At 43.5% G+C, this 23,033-nt stretch overlaps 1 protein-coding gene across 2 annotated transcripts in view; it reads left to right on the top strand.

Annotated features, from left to right (window-relative positions):
- Positions 1–4,841: 4,841 nt before the first annotated feature.
- Positions 4,842–23,033, top strand: part of KLHL2 (kelch like family member 2) — a 48,429-nt gene continuing 30,237 nt past the window's right edge. The window contains exons 1-4 of one of the 2 annotated variants that reach the window (XM_077299960.1): positions 4,842–5,208; positions 8,869–8,994; positions 13,703–13,809; positions 16,149–16,270. In XM_077299960.1, the coding sequence (XP_077156075.1) occupies positions 5,180–5,208; positions 8,869–8,994; positions 13,703–13,809; positions 16,149–16,270 (384 nt within the window). In that variant the 5' untranslated portion in view covers positions 4,842–5,179. Of the gene's footprint in view, positions 5,209–8,868; positions 8,995–13,702; positions 13,810–16,148; positions 16,271–23,033 lie in introns of those variants that run through there. The other variant, XM_077299962.1, reaches the window with a different exon arrangement.

Raw genomic sequence — 23,033 nt, 5'->3', positions numbered from 1 at the left:
GAGCAGGACACACTGTACACTAAAATCGGAGGAATATGGTAGGAGATGCAGTGATTGCTGTTGAAACTTGGTGGTTGGGGAAACTGTCAGGTAGAAGATGGCAACAGTGGAGGAAAATGTTTTCAGAGTATATAGAGTAGAATTCCCAGCATTTCCAAGACCTGTGTCTAAAGAAGACATAAACACTTCTATGCATTTCCGTAACAGTGATAAGAAGATATACTATCTTTACTATTAATATGTTTGCAGACTGAATTTACCTGCTCATAATGCCTGTTTTAAGAACCTCTTGTGAGTCTGCCATGAAAACGCTAGAGGGCATCACCCCAAGGGTCACACATGACCTGGTGCTTGCACACCTTTACCTTTAATGCCTGTTTTATCTTGATTTTAATGCTCTCCATGGCCTTGTGTAGATTATTTTCTCAGTTTTAATTTCTATGGGCATTTAGTACAGCAGCTAGCCAGCTGGCCCCCATTGGATCCGCTTTGGAAGTAAGAGACAAAAGGGGATGGAACACTAAAGAAGCAAGCTGTGCTATTGTCCCCATCACACACATAGACATTCCAATAGGATGAAGATAACTAAAAACCAACAGACCTGAAACCTCGGTATTTTTCCCTGAGGGAGATTGGATAGGTGGCAGAGGTGGATACCCATAGGAAAGCAGCGTGTGAATGCATCTGGATCAAACATTTGCAAGAAATTTGGGAATTATTATTTTACTGTTCAAAGGTGCGGCCTGCAGTTTCTGATCAAACTGCAATTTGAGCAGAGGAGTGATGACACATCACTAAAAGGGAGTTAAATGACAGATTCAATCTATATTATTCTATTAATATTAACTCAGTATTGTTTTGTTTTGTTTTTTACATGGTACATTTTTATTCTGGTAGAAACATGAAAGATCTAGGTGTTTTGGTCCATGACCAACAGACACACATACCTTCAATGTCCAGTCCCCTTTCCAGTGAAGACCATATTAACTTTGAACAACAAGAGCAGAAGAAAAAAATCATTCTTTTACATATCTCTAGGTCGAAATTCATGTTATGTGTACCTGCCATCCTCCCTGGGTCCTGGTGATCAAACATGTGCTTCACATTCTTTGCTCAGAATTCAGTTCTGCAATATGTGGAGACCAATTCAGATCTGGAATACAATGCATAGAGGGAGGGGGGGTACTAGACTCCCTCTACACTTCTTTCCTCATTTGAGGATTTGCCTATTTGCCTCACATAGAATCATAGAGTTTGTAGGGTCCATACAGGCCATCTAGTCCAACCCCTTGCTCAATGCAGGATCATGCTGCCTGTTAGTATATGTAGAGCTCCCATTGGAGTAAAGAGTGTTCACTGTGGTTGTTTCAGGTAAGGAAAATGACACGGGGGAGCTTAAGCCCCCTAACCCTGTGGCCCCTATTCAAATCAGCCTGGGAACTGAGTCCCAAAGCATGGAACCTGCAGTGTACATCAGATTACAAGGATCTAGGGAGAATCCAAAGAAAATATACAAAGTGACCCTCACAATGGTCCCAAGGTTTTGATAAAGTGGCAAGGCAATTCTACAAGCTTGAAAGGGATACTGATGTGAATAGAGTGACATCAAAAACAAAGTATTTGGGCTGGAGTCCACGGTGGAGTCTGCACGGAGCTTTTTTTGCAATCCCAGGTCGATTCAGTCCCTGCCGTCTACACAGAATGCGATTTCCGTTTTGATTTTGGGCGACTTAAATTTTCCCTCTGTAACAAACATGATTGACCCGGAGTCACCCTACCTTTTCCTTGCGATATCCTGGAGTGCTTTTAACCCTTGATATTTTTAAAATCGAATGCCTAAAGGTGCAGCTCTCTGCTTTTCCCTGAATTAACTTGCTGCCAAGCCTCCAACATTGTACAAAAGCCCTGCTTGGTGGGGGTGTCAGTTCAAATGTTTCCTGGTTGCGAAACTTTCCTCCCAAGATTTTTTTCTTTGTTTCCCTCTGGAATCTGTGCTCCAGAACCAGCAGAGATCTGCCTCTTTTCTGAGAGGCTGCTGGCTGGCTCACCCCCTGGCAACCTGCCTCCCTCTCCTGCGCTCCTTAGAGAAAGAGCCCTCGTGCTGCTTCTCCACCGGCTTTCAAAAGAGGCAAAATCCTACACCCTCCCCTCTCTCAGCTCCCCGAATGGTACAGAGCACTTTCTGTTTCTATTCGGGGGGAAGTAATGAGAAAGACCCAAGCTCAAATCGATCTGAATTCAACAGGAATAAAGAAAGTAAGTGCAGATTCAGCTCTGCTTCCGCTTCTGACTCTGGTATGGTAATAGGCCAACCCCTGATAGGGGGCAGGGAAGAGGAACTCAAAAGAGAAATTTGCTGCAACACATGACAGACAAACTATATAGCTTGCTTTCTTAAGTCACAGCTGCTACAATGTCGACACTTTTTTTTCTTACTCTTGTGACATTGTTTATTTTACAGTTTTAATGTGTTACAGGGCAGAGTTCTGGGGCTGAACTTTGGCTCTTTGCTAAATCAAAACAGCTCATTAGTAGGATAACTGTTGTGAGATCCAGGTACCAGACTTTTATGGGACAGAATATGAAGAAAGGGAAAAGATACTCTCAAAGGTAAAACATTCACTAATATATTTCTAGACAACCAACTGATAATTTGTGCTTATTTTGCAGTTGGAGATGACAGGGCAAAGGGTCACGGTGGAGGACTTGCTAATGAGGACCTCTTGACCTGCTAGGCTGGGCCTGCTCACGAGGGCCTCCTGGCCTGCTGTCTGCCTGCTAAGAAGCTCTGTCCCAGCCCTGCTAATGAGCTGGCCGCCTGCCCCACTTGATCTGGCTGCGAGCTGCCACCCAAAGCCACCTTAAGTTGCCTGGCCAGGGCAGAGGGCCCTTTCAAGGCCCGTTCTTAGGAACGGGCTTTGAAGCCAATTAATTATAAAACAAAAAGAGCATTTACTATGATGGATATCTAAGGTATTACTCCAGCTAGAAACAGAAGAAGAACAAGTGAAAAATGTATGATTAAATGAACATAAATGAACATGATTAAATGAACTTTAAAGAACAGCTCTCCATGCATCAATGGGAATGATTATGGGGGGAAATATCGCATTGACAGCTAGCTAGACATTAAGAGAAAATTGGTATGTAATGTTTTTAGGCAGTATATAACTCCAAAGGATATTAAGAAAGCAAATAAAAACTACAAATGAAAATGCTACAAAAGTCAAGACACAGATGGTGGGTGCATAAAAAGGCAAAAAGATATTAGAAGGAAATACATGGGAAAATGTAGAATTAGATTTAAATGTAACTTTCTGAATATAAATGTGTGTAAGGAAAGAGAACTTGGGGAGAAACCATCCTTGAACAAGCCACGTGTCAATGCAACACACATCGCAAAGCCAGAAAAACATAACACAAACTTTGCAAGTAAATTCTGATTCCTCCCAGCATCTTGTGCCCCTCTTCTGAGATGGTCTCCAGCACTATTTAAAATATCATCATTTTCTGAGGAATTTTCCTCTCTTTTAAAACTTAAAATTATTATTACTGTTAATATCTAAGCCAGCCTTTCTCAACTTTTTTACACATGAGATACCCTTGAAATATTCGCTTCAAGAAACCCCAGAAGTGGCGTGGTCATGCAAAATATGGTAGGGAAGCAGAGTTGTGTACCCACTCAACCAGGGCTTCTCCCCTTCCTACCCCCTCCAGGCCCATCATTGGCCATTTTGGTAGGGAGGATGGGTCGATATGACCATATATGATCATATTTCCCAATAAATGGCTGTCAATAAAACCCATGGTTTCATGCAACCCTGGTTCAGAAAGTCTGGTCTAACCTGATGATAAGTTCTAGTGAAGCTAGATGTTTGGTCACTCTTCTGTTTCATTTGGTTGGTCCTAATTATGGACCATGTTCTGATTTTTTTGGATTTTACTTTGAAACCCACATTGCTGCCATCAACTTCTGTGTCCATCTGGCCACCAAGGCACAGAAGACTAACATACTAGCTAAACTGACATTTTCCCCCCTACACATTGTAGGACAGATACCCTGGGTCCCATGTTACATGCACATCTTCCCCACACATATAGTGCCCATTTCACTTCATGACTTGGGTTGCCAACCTACAGGAGGTGACTCCCGTTATTATAATTGATCTCCACATGGCAGAGATCACATGGTGAAAATGACTGCTTTGGAAGACGAGCTCTATGGCATCATCCCCCACTGATGTCCTCCCCCAGATGCTACCCTCATCATGCTCCACCCTCCAGATTTCCAGATATTTCCCAACTTGAAGCTGGAAACCTTATGTGCTGACAATGGACTGCAGTCGCTGACCACGACCCTGTGAGGAAGCCCACAAGGGTACATTCGGGGTTTTCCTCCTGGGCAAATTAGGGATCATTTCCGGAGCATGCCCTCCTCATGAACTCTGTCCTTCCAACAATAAACGGCTCCCTGCACTAACTGAACTCCTCAGTACAACAAGGCAGCCCACGCCCTTCCGAGTGGCCAAACTGTGGCTCTCCAGATGTCCTTGGACTACAAGTCCCATGAGCCCCTGCCAGCATGGTGCTTGCAGGGGCTCATGGGAATTGTAGTCCAAGGACATCTGGGGAGACACAGTTTAGCCACCCCTGGTAGAGCATGAGAAAGGATCGGGTCCGGCGCCGTGATTTCCCAGACGGGAGCGCTGATCTTCCCTCGTCAGCCCGCCTCCTGTCCCAGATCCACCCCAACACCAGCTGCTGTTCTCGCGAACGGCGCCCGCGCAGGCTGTGTGGGCCACGCAGCGAAGAGGGGGCGCTCGCAGGAGTGCTTCCCCCCCCCCCCCGCAGTTGCGTGCTGACATCACCCTCCTCCTCCTCCTGCTGCTGCTCTTGCACAAGATCATCGGCTTCGGTCTGGCTGGACCCCGGAAGTGGCGGGCTGGCTGAATCTGAAGCTAGCGCGTGGATAGCGGCAGCTGCGGCTCGTCTCCGCCTGGGCGGGGAAGAGGCGTCCGGTCGTGGCGCGCGCTTGCAGCGGGTCGTCGCCGGCGAGCCCAGCCGTGCCTCTCGGGGCGTTCTGCCGGCGGGGTCGCAGCGTTCGCGGCTGGAATGGTGCTGGCGCCGGCGTTCGGTGCCTGCGTTCTACGGAGGGAGCAGTCCGAGCGCGGGAGCCGCGATGGAGATGCTGCTGCTGCAGCCGCTGGGGTGAGTGCCGGACGCCAGGCGCGGGGGCAGCTCTACGGAGGGCTGCTGCTGGTCTTCGGGGCACGAGTTCAGGGCAGGCCTCAAGCCCACAGCCTGCGTGCCGAGGGTTCCGCGCCTCTGAGCATGTGCAGGCTGCCCATGTATGCCTCTGCTTGGTGGTCGAGGAGCTGGTTATCTTCGCTCAGAAGCTTTCATCTTTGACTTGGAAGGCTGCTCCTGAGTTCTGTAGTGAAGCCCCTAAAGGTAGAAAGGCACTCTGCATGTGGTCAGATGGTATTGTGATGGTAGAGCAGCGTCCAGTTTTGTTGAAGCAGCTTCTGGAGTTGCTCCTTAAGTCCTGCATTGCCTATGCGAGGTCGACCGGTCTAATGCGAGGTGTGGTGGCCTCCCTTGACCCCAACCCATATGCGTGCCCTGTGTTTGAACAGGCTTTGTGGATTGGGAGGGCACCCATGAGGCAGGTGGGCAAGGGGTGAGCCTCAAAGAGTGTGGGTTTATTGTTGCTTCTTCCTTTTTATTGTGCACAGTTGATTACTTATTAGCCCAGAAGGGGCATGGCTTGGATCACCAATAACAGTAGTAATCTTGTGCCGTCAGTGTGCTAAGTGCTGGATAATGTAGAGAAAGGATGAACTTTGCCTGTTAGGGTTATAGTCTAATGTCACATGAGTATTTTCACTTTTTAAAATGGAACAATTGTCATTCTTTACCTCAGCTTCACTTAATAAGCATGTAGCAAAACGGCGGAGAAATGACTATTTTTCTGTCTCTCTAGCAAGAATGCCAGCTTGGTAGTTCAAGTATTCTTCCACACTACTCAAGTTGTATTAGGTGATTTTAATCCCTGTTGGGCTGAATGAGGTGCTGGAAGGGGTGGGGACTGCTTGCGTTTCTAGTTCAGGACTGGTAGGTCTTTCCCTTTGTGTTTTCCAAGCTTGCTTGTGAATGGAGGTAGTTGGGAAGCTCTGGGAAAGCTAAATGGTATGGCATACCTTAGCAGACAAACCATGAATTTTTAAATACAAATGTTAAAAAGTGGCACATATAATATGCAGTTTGAGAATGCAGTAATATGCAGTTTGATAAGGAGCTGAGATGAGACAGGGAATGCCATGTGTCATACACCTTCAGGATTGGGGTGGGTGGGCAACTGGAGAACAATAGGCAGCTAAGTTAAATTGCTAAAATCAGCTGTTACAAGTAATGAGTAACAATATCTTCAACTCAGCCCTGCTTTTGGGATTTGGGGTGGAGGTGGGCATCATCAGTAATAATAAAACTCCATTGAGTGAAGAGTCATATAACCTGGGTTGTCTTAAAAGTTCTCTGAAATGTTTTCTGTGGTAGTTAGGAAGATGAAGTGTGTGGGAACGTGTTCAAGAACTGAGTGCAATAACCAGAAGCAAAGCTGTCCTCCCTTGCTTGTTGAACAGTGTCTTTGACAGAGAGGCTTATGGTATGGACTGATACATGACGGGAAATGCTTGCTTGCATGCCTCATGAGTTGAGGCTTCTAAAATAGTTATCAAGCTCAAAGTGGCAACGAAGAGCTGTACATATCAACTTGCCAGTTCTATATCTCCAAGCCAAGTGGCTAGCAGTTACCAAATCTAATGGGTGTTACAAATGCCAGCAGCCATCCTCTACCCCTGCTCCTCAGAATCAAGTATGACAGTAGAGAGGGGGACAGGATAGTGCTGGTTATTTCCTTTATAACCATCAACTTTCAGAAACTTGTTTGTCAGGCTCAATTCCTGGAATAGCATATACAAGAGAAACATTTCAGGATCTGAGAAATGAGGTTATGGTAGCGAGAGTGTGTTATGGAGGAAGACTGTGTTATCTGGCAGTTCCTGTCACAAGCTATGAAAGGTATGAAGTTGGAGATGGCAGCTGTCCAGCAGCTGCCATCCTTTGGTATTTGACTAATGTACTGCCTACATGGCTACAGTATGCTCTTTTCTTTCAGCCCCCCTTCCCACATTTATGTTTACGTATGCAATATGCTGCCCTGGATCAGTTGACTGCATCTGGATATTGTAATGCCATTTTGCTTAGAAAGCTGTTATCTAACAGTTATTCGGTACAAGTTAAAGAGCCTCATGAGCTGAGGATTCTCAGGCCCTGTCTCCCCACATGAGTTGACTGATGGAAAACAGAGCATGGATGTGCAAATCATCTCAGGCCTCTGAGCCTTCGGGGAGGGCAGTATATAAATCTAAATAAATAAATAAATAAATTTAGAAGCAGAAGTGAGGAATATAATGGGATCTTTTGACCTAGGCTTTTAGCACTGAGCACCATTTTTAGGGTGCCTGGCAATACTGTGCCACAGTCTACATGGTACGGAGAAGCCTCAAAAGCTTGAGAGGGGATGAAGTAGAAAGGTGTCAAGCAAATGGAAGTACACAGGAAAGTCATGTATAGAAGCTGTTTTCTTGGAAAGAGCCAGTATGAATGATGAGCATGAACTGGAGTCTTGTGTTATAAGTAGGAAATAATGCATAATAAAACTGGCAAGAATGATAGTTCATATTCCTTGAAAGGCTAGTCTTTCCTTCCTGTTATGCTTTTAATTCACATGTTGCTTCTTGTCTGTATACATTTTATCAGTAATGCTTTCGATGTAGTTTGTATTCAGCCTTACTGTTGATACTGATGCTTTCCACAGTAGCTGGTGGGTTGGATTCAACCTCCTTTCCCATTCAGTCTTGGCCAGTTCCCCTGTTACTGCAGCTGCCACCCCACATCACTTTTCTGCATTTGTCCCATCACCCCCAACATATAAAGTTTTTTGGGGGGAGGGATCAAACAGAAAAGTGGGTTAGATCCAACGGGCGGGGGGGGAGGCAGTGGGGGGGATAGTATCAAGCAGCTGATTTATGGCAGCCCCATTACATTTAGGAAAAATCCCTGTGTTCACCTTTCTCCAAAAATCTTTATTACTTTATTGGAATTGCAGTGGCTTTAAGAAAATAGAACCTCTGTAACTTCCTATCTTGAAGAGTGGGGGATGAAATGAATGTAAGGCTGTGTAATTATACACTATCTCAGTTACAACAAACCACGCATAAGGAGAGCTTGTACATGGCACAATCCTTTCAGAACACACTGTTGCCATGAATAGTGAAACATGAATATTACCTGCAGTCCACATGGATGGGTATCCTTAAATCTGGGTTTTCCAATCCTAGATACTAAAGCGGGAAGATCCTCATGTTGCTATTTACACAGCATGGCAATCCCACTCCCTTACAGGTGGTTGACTATAACAAATGATGGACATGTTTCAGGTAGGTTTAGGCTACACTTCTGGCTAAAAAGTGTTTCCATGCAGTGTCTGTATCTTGCAAGAATGTCTTTCAGAGTGGCCCTCACTAATTGGTATTGTTATTTTGATCTCCTACAACTACTTTAATCAGACTTAAGATCTTTAGAGCTTGTCTGTCTATGGGTAGATCAATATTGCTTCTGTGCCTTTTGTTTTCTGTTTCATTTGTCAGGGAATAATTGTAGTAAAGGTCTGAAAGTATGCTTTGCTTTTCTTACTTTCTTGCAGTATCCCAGGTAAGTGAATTATAAGGACTGAACCCTATTCCTGTGTTGGTGATGTTAAGCTCTCAAATGGACAATTACTGAATGAGCCTTTATTATTTGCAGATGTACCAAGCTGTGCCATCAGAAGCCTCTGGATTTGAAAGATGATAATACTGAAAAGCACTGTCCTGTTACAGTGAACCCTTGGCATATGAAGAAAGCTTTCAAAGTTATGAATGAATTAAGAAGGTAATAATTAATCCTTTCTACCTAGGTTGTGTGGTTGTGCAGAATCTACCTTATATCAATTCTAGGCTACTGTCCTGTTCCGTTGGAGTTGAAAGTTGTAAGAGAAAGTTATAAACTGCTATTTTCACGTATAAAGAAACTTGCTGAAGAATCTTGCATGTGGAAGCTTAAGAAGCCAACCGTATTCTGCACAATCATGCCACTTCTGAGGTTTCTCAAAGCCTAACAAATGTTTCGAGGTTTTTTCAACAGTAAAACAGTTGAGAAAGGCTGGTCCAGAGAAACATTCCTGTCTTGAACTACATGTGATAGTGGAAGGCTTCCAATTTGGGTGGCTTTCAGAGACTTGGAAAACAAAATGGTGGAGAGAGAAACTACATACAGACAAGTGAAGAAGAAGAGGAGGAGGAAGAGGAGGAGGAGTGTTGGTTCTTATATGCCACTTTTCTCCACCCGAAGGAGCTGAGAGAGCCCTGATATCACTGCCCGGTCAGAACAATTTTATCAGTGCTGTAGCGAGCCCAAGGTCACCCAGCTGGCTGCATGTGCAGGAGTACAGAATCGAACCCAGCATGCCAGATTAGAAGTCCACACTCCTAACCACTACACCAAACTTAAGGAAGGTTCAGCACTGCTTTCTGCTGTTCTTCTACTTATCTTGATTTAGAAAATTTCTAATTTTTTTTAAGGAAGTGTCCTGAACTCCACTTGCAGTTGTCTTCATATGGTGGTCACTTAGCAGATTTCTGTCCTGTGTATGAACCTGCCTGTCTTTGTTCAAGGACTGGAATTGCAAGGACTTAGTCTGAGGTGCAAGTAATGTAGAAAGCTGTTCTGATAGGTGACGTTATGGGTCATAAAGAATGGGAACTTTTTTGTGCATCGGATATCTTTGATATATCTTGGAGTTGCTGACCGACTGAATTAAGAACAATGGTCTTGGCATTTCTTATGAGGTTGGAGTATACGTGTTGTAGGTAAGGGGTTAAATCTTATGAAAGCTGCTAATTAAGCAATGCTGGCTGTTTTGTACACAGACTGCTTAGAGCGTGTAGCCTTGCAGCCTTTTTCTCAGCAAAATGAGGAATCTTAGTGTTCTGTTCTGAATTATTTTGAAATATTTCAGTTAAGTATTGAAGGAAACTCCTTACAATCCAATTGCCTCTTTAAATACATTGCATTAAACTAAATAGTTACTACTTCTATTTTTAGGCATAAATACTTAAATCTTGGTGTCAACTTCATCTAAATAGAGAGATGGTTTGAATTATTTGATGTTCATCTTTATGTTTTCTGTCTTACTGTTTCCTCTGTAATGCATGCTGCTTTGAAAATACTTGGGGAACCAGTCTCTGTCACTTCATGTGACTTATGCAAACTAGTATTGTATAAATTGTAGAGAGGGAGCGTGAGGCAGTGAGTGTATGCATGCTCCTGATTCAGTGCCTAGTGCATTCAACTTTTATCTGGGAAATCTGAGTTCAAGGCCTGCTTCTTCCTTTATCTCACTGTGACCTTGGGTGAGTTGCCATCTGTCTAGCTTTGATATAACCATGACCCGACTTAGAGCCCATATGTGCATTATGAGGTTGTATGAGTCATTTGAAACAACAGGGGTGCTTCCATAGCCAAAGGAACAAAACATTTCCGTTTGCATCCATCATCCTATCTTAGCAGTGGAATACTAAGCAGACTTCTAAATCCATTGAAGTTAGCGGACTTTGACAGGTGCAACTCTGCTCAGGATGGGAATACACTGAAGGATCTTGTATGCTGAGAGTTCCTTTTACCTAAAAAGAAGTGCTGTATGTGTCTGTCTGTACATAAAGCATTTTATGGAGAAGAGCCAAGGAAAACAATGGGTTGGATTCCACAGATTTGTTCTTCTAACTTCTGAGAAAAGGCTGTTCAGATCTGCCTGGGGGGAGGGGGTGTCCAACCATATGATATTTTGGCTGTGCATCTTTAATAGCAAACTGGCTTAATTCCTGTTTGCCAAGATACTCTTGAATAATATCTTACTGTGTTTTTCTTTATAAAGTTTGGTTATGAGGAATTCATTATTTTGATTCTGCAGTAGAATTTATTGGGGGGGGGGGTTTACAGTTCAGTGTTCTGGAGGAGTCAGCCTGCCTTGGAGGGAACTAGAGCCCTTCTGCAGGAGGCAGGTTGTAGCTTGGGAATGTTCCTGCATCTTCGACTTCGGTTGGCGTATTCTGTGGCGTGTAGTGCCTTTTATCAGCTGTGGCTGTTCCGACCCGTGCACTGATTACATTCAAGTTACATTCAAGTTATATTACTGCAACATGCTCTTTGAGAACTGTCTAGAAATATTAGCTGGGACAGGCTGCTGTAAGGGGCAGGACACAGGAATTGTATCACCCTTCTCCAGAGAAATCTGAACCGGTTACCCATCTATTTCACTCCAGGCACAATTCAGAGTGCTGGTTCTTGTCATTTTCCTCCTGCACTGTACAATTTACACATTAAGATCTTTCTCACATGCCCTCCTCTGTGCCCCTGCCTTCTGAGGAGAAGCAGGTGAGGGTCATTTGTGAGTTTAAGACCAGAAGAGATGCTTTAGGCTAAAGATGTGAAAGGCTGGGCGGGAAGAAGATTTTTTTCCCCAACAGATGAAAGGGGGGGGGGGCTGCTATGTAAGAAATAGCTGCTTTTCAGAATGAGTGGAATGCTTATTAAGACACGGTTTTTCTCACTCAAAATTCATGGCATGAACAGTTTGAGTACGTTTTTCATTGACAAATTTGGGTGAACACAGCCTCTTGCCCACCATTTTTTCTTCTTTTGGGTTTGTGTGAAATGAAAGACCACTTGAAACATGTTGTTGCATACAAATCTCTATCTACAGCATTGGATAATTGTCTCTGTGTGCTGTAGACATTACTTACAGGAAATGTTTGTTTACTTGTAAAAGCTTTGGCAACAGTATGCTATAATGTAAATTAAAAGTTCAGCATTTTCAATATTATAAAGTTTAAAGTGATGTCCAAGTATACCGAACACAGCAATTTTGTATGTGGAGTTATAAACCATGAATTTTATATTTAATTGGTAAATGACGTTTAAGTTTGATAGGAAAGTAGCTATTACATATACTTCAGTTGACACCCAAATTTCCATTTCTCCAAAGAAATAACTACATAAGAGAACCAGAAAGGACTGGAAATTAATTTCCAAAAGGCACCCAAGTTATTATTAAAAAAACAGTGCTCAATGAGACTAAGCTAAAACTAGGATCGAGTACAGGTACAGTAATGAGACTGTATCAGGAGATAATTGGAACAACAGACATCCTATGGGACAGTCCTAAGCAAAGTTAAGCCTTTGTAAGCCCATTTACTTCAATAAAGCCTTTGTAAGCCCATTTACTTCATTCCTCCTTCATAATTCGCTAAGGGCAGAGTGGGCCGGATTGGTCCGGGTGTGGAGCCAAGTGGAAGGCGCAAAGCGCCTTCCGATTGGCCCATCACATGACTGGCTACAGTTCACACCCGTCCCCCACTGCTGCTGCTCCAAGGAGTGGAGGGACTCGAAGCCCTTCATCCGCTTCTCCATCCGCTTCTCCACACAACTGGCTACAGGGGGAGTGTTGCGCACTGCACCCGTGGTGGCTGCAGCCGGCCCTGGCACGACGGCCCTCTGCTACTGCTGCTGCTGCTGGTGATGCAAGGAGCGGCGGGACTCAAAGGCCTTCATCTGCTTCTCCATGGTGGCCATAGCGCGGCAGAGGAGCCAAAATGCCACCCTCCTGTCGCAGACCAGCAACGTTAGCGGCAGCCAGCTGAGGCGAGGCCCACAGCCTGGCCGCCCTCACTATGCCACTGGCCCAGTGCCATCTCTTCCACTTCCCATCACCCTCCGTGACATCTCTGCACAAGCAGCAGTTCCGCATCTTGGCCCGCCGGACGAAGCACAACATGGGGCTGATTGGCGCCTCGCGCTCCAGGGCCCTCCGGAGGGTGAGCCGGGAGGGGGTCCCGGAATGGCCGCTCCCCTCCACACTGTAAGGCCCAGCACTCAAGGAGGGGGATGCCCCCAGCCTGTGTCCAAACTCCCGGGTTCCCCCCTTCACTTGGCATCCCAGGTGAGTGGACTACAGCTGCGGAGGGGGGGGATGCTGATGGAGGCCTTGGAGAATGTTTCCCAGGCAGTAGAGCAACAGTTTCAGTCCAGTGATGCTTCAAAAACCTGCGCAGTTTAAGTCTGTATAGAGCAGGGGTAGCCAAACTGCGGCCCTCCAGATGTCCATGGACTACAATTCCCATGAGCCCCCTGCCAACAAACTTTGGCAGGGACTCATGCGAATTGTAGTCCATGGACATCTGGAGGGCCGCAGTTTGATTACCCCTGGTATAGAGGCTTTGAAGACCTGCACAGTTTAAGTCTGTATAGAGGCATCTTATGAACGGGCTTTGAAACCTAGTACTATCATATTTTCCGTTGCCTTTGTGATCTGCTTAGATGCTTTTGCTGTCCTGTGATTATTTTAACAAGGCTCAAAATAGGGAAATTCTTTGGTAATGGGCTTCAGCAAAATGGCTTTGCTCCCAGACTCTAGTCTGTATTGAACTGACAAGTGGTTGTGTGTTCCAAATTTGAAGATTCAAGAAGAATGATTAGTATGTTTGCTATCTTGTGGAATGCTTCTTATTTTTAACTTCTGCTTTTCTGCTTTTTCCTTGCGCAGTCAGAACTTGCTATGTGATGTGACAATAGTAGCTGAAGATATGGAGATTGCAGCTCATAGAGTTGTGTTAGCTGCTTGCAGTCCATACTTCCATGCCATGTTTACAGGTACCATGTTTTTAAATTATTTGTTACCAATTGAAACAAAATACCCTGTTTTGAAAGAGACAAGCCATCAAGAGGTTTTTCTTCAGTATTAAAGGGGTTGTGCATATGTTTGTGTGCATTGGTGAATGGAAGAGTTGCTATTGGTGATATAAAAATGTTGATCTGTGATGGGGCACTCAGGTTTGTGAGCTACAACTTGAAATGTTACTGTCAGTGGGGAAAGCATGTCTGAAGTGAACAAAGTCAAAAGACTATAGTGGGATGATGAAGTATTGAGACACCAGTCATTTCATTTATAGACTGACAGTGTTATGCTTATCGCAGCCATGCGGGACTTAATGGCTGTAGCATGTTATTGATAGAACACATGTTTTACTGTCCTCTGCATAGCTTTGGTTGGCAGCTGGCCCTTTGTGTTTTGCCACCAGTTTCTTGTGCCAGCTGACCTCTTTTTGCTATCCAAGATTCTAAGGCCAGTTGTCTCCTAGGTCAATTTCCTTTCTGTAGACATCACTGTTTTGCATATAAATGTTCAGTTTCTCCCTAGGGAAACATTAACTTTATTTCATTAATTTTATTTATTCATTCAATTTTTAGCCCACCACTCCTGAAAAGGCTCGTGGTGGGTTACAAACATATAAAATCGCCTGTAAAATTTCCCCTAAAAACAATATGCAGTCCAGATTTACCTGTACAAAAAAATCCAAGATACAACACGGCGAAGTAAAAAACAACGAAAAGACCCCCCGCCCTGACTAACACCTCTGGGGGCTGACATGGGAATATTGATCTCCAGCCGCCAGTAGAATGATCCAAAAGAGACTTTTAAAGTCTCTCATCTCCTTTACCTTTCTGTGCAGCTTTAGTTTTTAGTATGTAGGGTTCAGATATTTATACCCTGCTTTTCTCCTCAGTGGTGACACAAAGTAGCTTACAACCTGGTTTCACCCCTCAATCTGTTCTTGAAAGAACAACCTGATGAGGTAGTTAGCAGAGTGACTTGCCTAAGATTACCCAGGAAGCTTCCATGATAGAGTTGGGGATTCGAACCTGGGTCTCTAGTCAGACGTTCTATCCACCTCTGTGTGACTCTCTGAGAAAACATGCCGTGTGGCTTACTTTTGCATCCAATATATTGAAATATATTGAAATACTACTGGCACTGCCACTGTCCTCACAGGCTGAGAATATAGCTGAACTATTTTCTTATTGACACTGGTCTCTTTAACCTGCTGTCACTTGGTTTTCTGCTCTGCCTCTGGTGCGAAGCTCAGTTGGTTTTTCAAGAAGACAGCCTAAGATGGATGTGGGTTCTTAGACAGAAGCAGAGTGTGAGGAGCTAGGCACCAGCTCAGAATGGGATGTCTGAGTGGGTTACCAGCTTCTCTGTTGCTCTAGTAACCCCAGTATTCTGCTGGTTCTTGAGGACAGAGATAAGCTATCTCTGCCTTGCAGTGCCTTGGAAAGGCCAGGGGGTGGGATTTCCCCCAACTGTGCCCGAAAAACAAAGTGCTACACAACAGTCACCCTTCTGCGATATGGAAGATGCTGGCTTTTCTGCTTTTGGAGACTTGTTCTGAATCCTCTTTAATAAAAAAATTGTGCTGGCACTGCAGATGGTCTTCATGATCAGTGTTCCAGCCTCCACACAAACTCACACCATGTTTCCCTTCTCTTCTGGGTAGAGGTGAAATTGTTTTCAGGGGATGATGAGTCAAACGCTGCTAATATTAATCCTTGTGTGGCAATGGAATTTTCTAGGACAGTTTCAACTGACATTGCATGAAAATGCATTAAGCTTGCTTGGGCAAAGTTATGGATGTACTTGTGTCCTTAAGAATATGTTGACTTGTCCCATTTTTTTATGGATGTTACATGTTGAGTTCTGTGGTCACCCAGAATTTTAGGTATAGAAAAATCCTGCCTGCAGAGGAGCTTGATATTGCCCCCCCCAGGTTTACAAAAAAAAAAAAAAGATTTAGGCATTCCAGTGGATTCAGGCAGTGGCAAACCACCCCTTGCCTTGAAACCCCTGTAAGTCACCTGTGCAATTAAATGCAACCACAATAAGAGCAAGATAGTAACAGATTTAAGCCTTGATTTTTGCATTCAAAGCATCTTTCCTGACATCGATGAACTTTATTAAGCCAGCCTGTGTTCTTAGAAGTGGCATGCTAATCCACATAGCATTGTGATGTAGAGGTTGCTCTCCGTCTCTTGGAGGAAAGAGAAAACTTAAGTATCATTTGCTATCCAGTGAAGCCCTCAGTGATATATTAATATATGATGATGTCAGTGTCTCTCAAATTAACAGAACTATAACACCATGTATACCATAGGTGAAATGAGTGAAAGTCAGGCTAAGAGAGTTCGAATCAAGGAAGTGGATGGCTGGACCCTGAAGATGCTCATTCAATATGTTTATACTGCTGAAATTCAGGTTACAGAAGAAAATGTACAGGTGAGTGGGAGGATTGTCAGCTTATCTATAATGGTATGCATGATGACACAAAAAACAAGGGAGTTTTTTTTTCTTTCGTGAAGATAATGACACTTATTTTTAGTATCTTAGTCATAAGAGAGATGTGCATTTTAATAGAATTCATGTGATCTCTTAGCACTTCTTTCATTAGTTCAAATGATTGATACACACAACTGAAGATTGCTTTCGGTTCTGAAGTCCTTAAAATGTTTGTTTCAGATGTAATAGTTTGAAATTGTTATTAGTATTTGTTCTTGTAATGTAGTTGGGAAAGCTGCAAAGCCAAAGAGCATAATCATGAGAAATAAGCTCTTGTGCACGCTCTGTGATATCCTTTGTGGAAGGAGAAAATAGCCTATGTCTACTTAGTACAACCTTTCTTAACCTAGATTCAAGTGGGTAGTCTGAGGAAGAGTGCTTGCACTCGAAAGCTCACACCTTTAATAAATCTTTGTTGGTCTTAAAGGTGCCACTGGACTCTGATTTTGTTTCCTTTCTTAACCTTTTTACCATTGAAAACCCCCTAAAAAAATCAAACCCGCAGGACTTGAGGATCATGCACCTGTGCTGTCTTCATGTTGCTACTGAAAATTGGTGGCAGAAAGCAGTGCATGGGCATGAACCCACAGATAGTGGGATCTGGAAGTCAGGCTGAAGGAAGTTAAATGGCCTGATGTTTCCTTGCAGAGGGAAGGGGCCATAAAGAATGCCTATCTTTAGATATCTGTCCCTCTCAATTCAACTTCCCCATCTCCTTGGAGCCTTTAAACTGCAAGGCAGACTAGAGTTTAAGGGTGGGGTAAGATGAGGAGATTTTTGGCCAAGGAATCCCTAGGCGAATCTGCCAGGCAACAGGCTATCTTGTAAACTGTGGGGTAAAAAAAGTGTGTGTATGTATGGGGGAGAGGTTAAGTGTAAGGTTAAATACCTTCAGATGTGTGTTCTGGGTCCCAGTTACTCCACCTCCATCCCAAGTTCAGGCCATGGATAAAAAGGGTTTTGCTCTTTACTGTAGTCCATCTTACCATAAGCTCTCACTGCAGCAATGATATACTTTAATAGCAGTTAAAGCATACAGAATACAAGGCGTAGTTCCAGTTCTCCTGGATTTATATCAACCTACTGCCATCTGAGAAATGAATTCAAGCTCTCTCAGGTGCTACAGTTCCATTTGCCCTGTGTGTAATGAGAAAGGAAACCGAATGCCGCTCTTTCCAGGAATCTGGAGGACTTAGGTTTCAATGTGTAAATGCTGTTTTCTCACCTTGTTAACCTTTCCCTGTAACTGTTGAGCACCGGCCATACTCTACTTCAGCTGAAGTGTTAAATGTCCTTACATTACTTGCCCTAACAATCTAGTTGCAGTGGAAGTGAGATAAAATAAATCTGCTGAAACCCTTTTCTGGTTTGTCCCATTTGATCCTGTGTACAAATAAAACTAAGTTGGTTCAGTGTGTCCACAAACCTAGCTCCCTGGAGGGATTGCTTCCTTCCCTTGTGGGATACACTGAAACTGAAGATGGAGCATGGTTGAGAATCCCTGTTACTGGGGAAAAAATAAATTCAAATTTATTATAGTGCCAGTATCACAACATCATGACTGGTCAGAGATAGGCAAAAGAGATCTTCAGTCGCGAGAGCCTGCCCAAGGGCAGAAGGAAGGGAATGCTCAAGTAGAATGGTAATCCAGGCTTGTGCCCATCACAAACAAACTCCAGATTGATGTCTGAACAGAGCTTATAACAGCAAAGAGGAATTGCATCAAATTTTGATTAGACAGCTATTGGGCTGTGCAACTGAAATCTACTTGATGTTAAGTGGTGTAATATTCAGGGCCACCTTTCTAGAGCTTATAAAAAATGGGGAGCTATAATTTTATTAATGGAGCATCTCCTGTGAAATACCTTGTCTCAGATATTGCTCTCAGGACCTTGCAAAATTAACAAAAGTTAGTCTATTCATAGTGAGAGCAGGAAATGGATTGACTCTGTTTGTCATCTGCAACCAAAATACCATGTGGACCATGTGGTAACTCCCTGCCTGTATAGTTCCCTGATTGACTAGGACTGTCTCACAGAGATTCCCCCCTCCCCCCCCAAAAAAGGCACCATAGTTCATGGAAAGGAACAGATGGAAAAAGCGAATGAAAAGCAGGTTTAAAAAGTTAAGCAGAAGTTTGGGAGAGTGTCCATGAGTCTTTGTCCTGCAAACTCAATCTCACCCCTGAAATTGCTATAGGTGAACATCTAGTGTAGTTTGTCATATTTTGCTATTGCTATTGATCAGCTACGTCCCATTCATATTTATTTATCTTTCTGAACTCCTCAGGCTCAGTTATATCATAATAAAATCACATATAAAAATGTACAGATAAAATATATAAACCCTAAATTTATGCAATTAAATTATAAAAGCACATTACATTCGTCAGTTGCCTAGATGTTCTACTTACTGGAAGAGGAGGTGAGAGGATCTGATTGGCTCTAGATGATGTATAGATTAGGACTTAGCAGGGAGGCCAACATAATTCAGATGTTGCTTTGAGCATCAGCCATTGAACTGGTGGAACACCTCTATTTTGCAAGCCCTAATCTCATTTGGAAGAGCCTTCCACCAGGCTAGAGCCAAGACTGAAAAGGTCCTAGCTCTGGTTAAGACCAATAGAATCTCCTTGGGACTGGGGATTTTGAGCACATTTTTCTCAATGGATCTTGGAGCTCTTGAAAGTTAATTCCTGTTCCCATGGTAAGATGCTACTAATTATTTTATGAAAAATATTAATATTTTTAAAGCAGTCACAAAACATTTTAAATTCTATGTGCTTATCATTTTATTTGCGCAGTGTACAACTTTTTCCCCCAGTTGTGATCTGTTAGCTTCTGCCTCTGCATTTGTTCCTGCTTCCCCCCATAACACTCTTGGTGATCTCCATGAGGAATAGATTGTGTTCCATTTCTTTCTTGTCTATAGATACCGTCTCCCTCTTCTTGTACACCCTGTGGTCTCTCTCCCTTTTTATCTGGTATTTCCAACTGTCCCACTCATTCTTCTGTCTCCCTGGATGCTGCTTTCCCATCTCTTTTCAGATTTCCTTCTCTGCCCCCCCCCCCGGTCAGTTTTTGTTTGGTTTTGTTGTTGAGGCAACCCAAAATGAATTGGAATTATTGGAATTATTTAGGATTTTTCTGCAAATGTGCTGGGTATCATGATTTGTAGAAGCCTCTGCTTGCCTATAGAGTCCACTCCCCCTGGAAGATGGGGGTTAAACTTCATTATGGTCTTTTCGGTTGGTTAATTTCTGTGCCAGGCATGTCAGTTACAAGTCATCTGCCAATGGTAATTGGACAGGGCATAGCAACAATTTACTGTGATTCATCAGATGTGAAGTGCTTCTTAGGACTTTGTTCTGGCTAGGAGATGCTGGCAGTGTTCTGCTGAGGTATCTGTTGTCTTGTGGAAGACTTGGAAGGTGGTGATTCTGTTTATCTTCTGCCGAGCAGCCGAGCTGAGTGTGCAGTCCTGCAGGCAGTTGTTAGAAGATGATGAAGAAGAGTTGGTTCTTATATGCCGCTTTTCTCTACCCGAAGGAGGCTCAAAGCGGCTTACAGTCACCTTCCCTTTCCTCTCCCCACAACAGACACCCTGTGAGGTAGGTGAGGCTGAGAGAGCCCTGGTATCACTGCTTAGTCAGAACAGTTTCATCAGTGCTGTGGTGAGCCCAAGGTCACCCAGCTGGCTGCATGTGGGGGAGTGCAGAATCGAACCTGGCATGCCAGATTAGAAGTCCACACTCCTAACCACTACAGCAAACTAGCTCCATAGTGTGTGTCACCACTGATGTTAAGAGAAAAATTAATATTACGGAAGTACACATTAGACTGCAAAAAGTAGTACAAGCTGTTAGAGTGGTCACTCTGCTTGATTTTGATGTCAGTAGTAGATTCAGCTCCAGACAGGTAAATCAGAATGTTGCAGCTAATACATTGAAGATGGATACGTTTGCTTTCAAAATGAAGTTTTTGGCTTTTACTCTGGTTTGCAAGCCATAGAGCGTGCTTTCCCTTTTGCCAAACTGACTTCTTTCTCTTTTTATCACATTGCTGAAACCCTCCTGTACCTGAATCTTGAACAAGCGGCTTTACTGGGATATATAAATAGTGTGTCTAAGAACGGTGATCTAATGATCTCTTGTGCTGCTGACTGAAGTCCTGCTGCTTCCTGTCATTAGGTTTGACTTGGCAATATCTTTCAGCTCATTATCTGGTACAGCATGTAGCATTTCTAACGAACTGTTTGGCCAAATGTTCACAAAAGCAGCAAAATGTCTCAAGCTGTTACATAGTCAGTCTTGTTTGCATCAGTAAGAATTTCTGATGCCTAATACCTTGTTGAATGGGATTAAAAAAACAACAACAAATTTGTGCTCTGGCCAGGCCTAGCACCTTGCCATTACGGATCAAGTAACTGAAAGTGGAAATCAGTCTATTTCTCGTTCTTAAATAAGGCCAGTTTGTTTATCCCCCCTGGAAGTGACCTTTTGCAAACCTTTGTTGCTGCTTTGCTGATGTTTCCCTTGGTTTAGTGCAGTCAGTGGCTACTTTGAGTATGTCTAATCTCATACTGATTTGTAGCTCGCAAGAGTGCCAGAGTAGGGCTTCATTGGGGGGGGGGGCTGTGGTAAGAAGCTAAGCTTGCCCTCCTCCCCCTCAGGTCATTTTTTAAAGCCTCAGCTAGCCCAGAGACAAAAGCCAACTTCTTGACCCAGAAGAGTTGCAGCCTGAACTTGGGGGAGGAGAGACACACGGACACACCTATGAAACCCTTTCTTTCCCTTTGCTCTTTAACAAACACACACGTGCACAGAAACAACACACTGCACTTTGTACTGCTATCCCAAACACTGAGTATAATTCTTCAAGGTATTGGTTTATGGGCATTTTTGAACCAGTTGTCATGATTTCCATGTGAGTTTCTCATCCAAAACTTATTGTTTTAGCAAGCAGAACAGAACTGAGAACACACTTTACAATTCACCAAGCTCTATTTATTGCCAGAAAAAAATCTTTGCATCCTGCTGGGTGTTACTTACTCGGCATAGGAATTGATTTTCTAAGCTAGCAACTTGCCTTCAGCTGTGGGCTTTGACTTATTCCTTTACTCAAATGTAAGATCTTGGAGCGATTTGCAAATGCCAAGGCTGAGGTCACGGGAGATAAGCAGGTGGCTCCTGGAGGCACACCATATGGGATATAAATGCCCATATTCTCATGGTCCCTCTGTGAATGCAAAGTCAACCTGTTTTAAAGAGAATGCACATTACAATTAATACAGGGTATTTTGTGAAACTGATAGTAAGGCAATGGGGAAAGGGTTATGACTGCTGGGGGAAAGATGGAGGTTCTGGAAATGATGCCCTGTACATGCCATGTTTAGCCTGTGGGTGCATATCCTGTGTTGCTCCTTGGCATTTATTAAGAGCTCGCATGTGTTTAATTTGTGATTTCTGCCTGGGGAAAAAATGCACACAAATGGGATTTCATCCTTTTTGGAGTAATGCTATTTTTTTTTCAGGCAGAGGTCACTATCTAAAACACATCTATAAATACCACCTTGCATGCATGTTTTGTTTATGGAAATCAAGTATACAATGTGACCTGGAGCTGCCCCTGTGGACATATGTTTGGGAGGAGGAACTGCGAGACAAACTTGAACATTGTATGCCCGGTCACTTCCAGGATGCATAAACAATACCTGGACTTCAAGGAGAGCCCATTACGAGAAGGAGTTATTTTTAGGAGACATTTACACTTGATACTTGTAAATGATTTTAGGAACAATTTGCTGCCTCTGAAATGAATGAGTGCTAATAAATTTCCGGGGTGAAATGTAAAGTGTTAGCTTTTAGCTCTGTGTTACAGATGTCAAAATGTATTTTTAGTCTTCTGAAATGCCACCCACCCACTACTACAGATGTTTGTCTTGACTCATGCTTTCTTGAAAGACAAGCTGCATGAAGTGTTCCAGCTTAAGGCATTTCTGCAGTTCAGTGTTTGGTTTTCTGAACACATGGGAACTTGAAAGCCGCTTCTTATAATTCTAGAGAACAGTGCATTCTAGTACTTGGTGACTTATTGACACCCCCTGCCCTGTGTATTTCCCTTCCTGCCTTCAGTCTTTCTCCCCTCTTGTAATATATGTGGAAAATGAAGGAGGTACATCAAAATATCTGCCGTAGTCCGTGAGAGCAGCGTGTGTATGAGAGAGTCAGTGCTATGTAGGGAGTATGTTGAGATTGCTCTTTGCTTCCCTGTTCATGTTCAGCCTTGCTAGAGACTGACCATGAGTTGGTTCCAGGAAAAATTGAAGATACAGGCAGAAACACATCAAAATATGTAGAGATATTGTGTATGAACCAACTCAATGTTGATATTGGAGGGCTATGTGGTCCTGTTGTTGAATATCTTGACATGCTGCAATACAGTCTGATGAGGAAAAATGGAAATAGCTTCTCTATGACATTCGTATTGGGGCCAGAGTTTTAAAAGAATATAGGTCAAATGCCCACTTATTTCTGAAGCTCTTTAATGTGCCTACCCAAGAAGCACTAAATGGGACTATGAATGTAAATTAAATGCTAAAGAAGGAAAGTGGCAGTTCCAGCAAACAGCCTGTTTTGTTTCCTGGCAGATGTTGTTGCTGCTGCACAAATGGTATAGAAAAATGAGCTAATATATAGCTTGTA

The sequence above is a fragment of the Paroedura picta genome, chromosome 10, assembly GCF_049243985.1.
Source record: "Paroedura picta isolate Pp20150507F chromosome 10, Ppicta_v3.0, whole genome shotgun sequence".
NCBI classification, from domain to species: domain Eukaryota; kingdom Metazoa; phylum Chordata; class Lepidosauria; order Squamata; family Gekkonidae; genus Paroedura; species Paroedura picta.
Note: the sequence above shows the minus strand (reverse complement) of the source record. Positions and strands in the feature narration are given on the sequence as shown.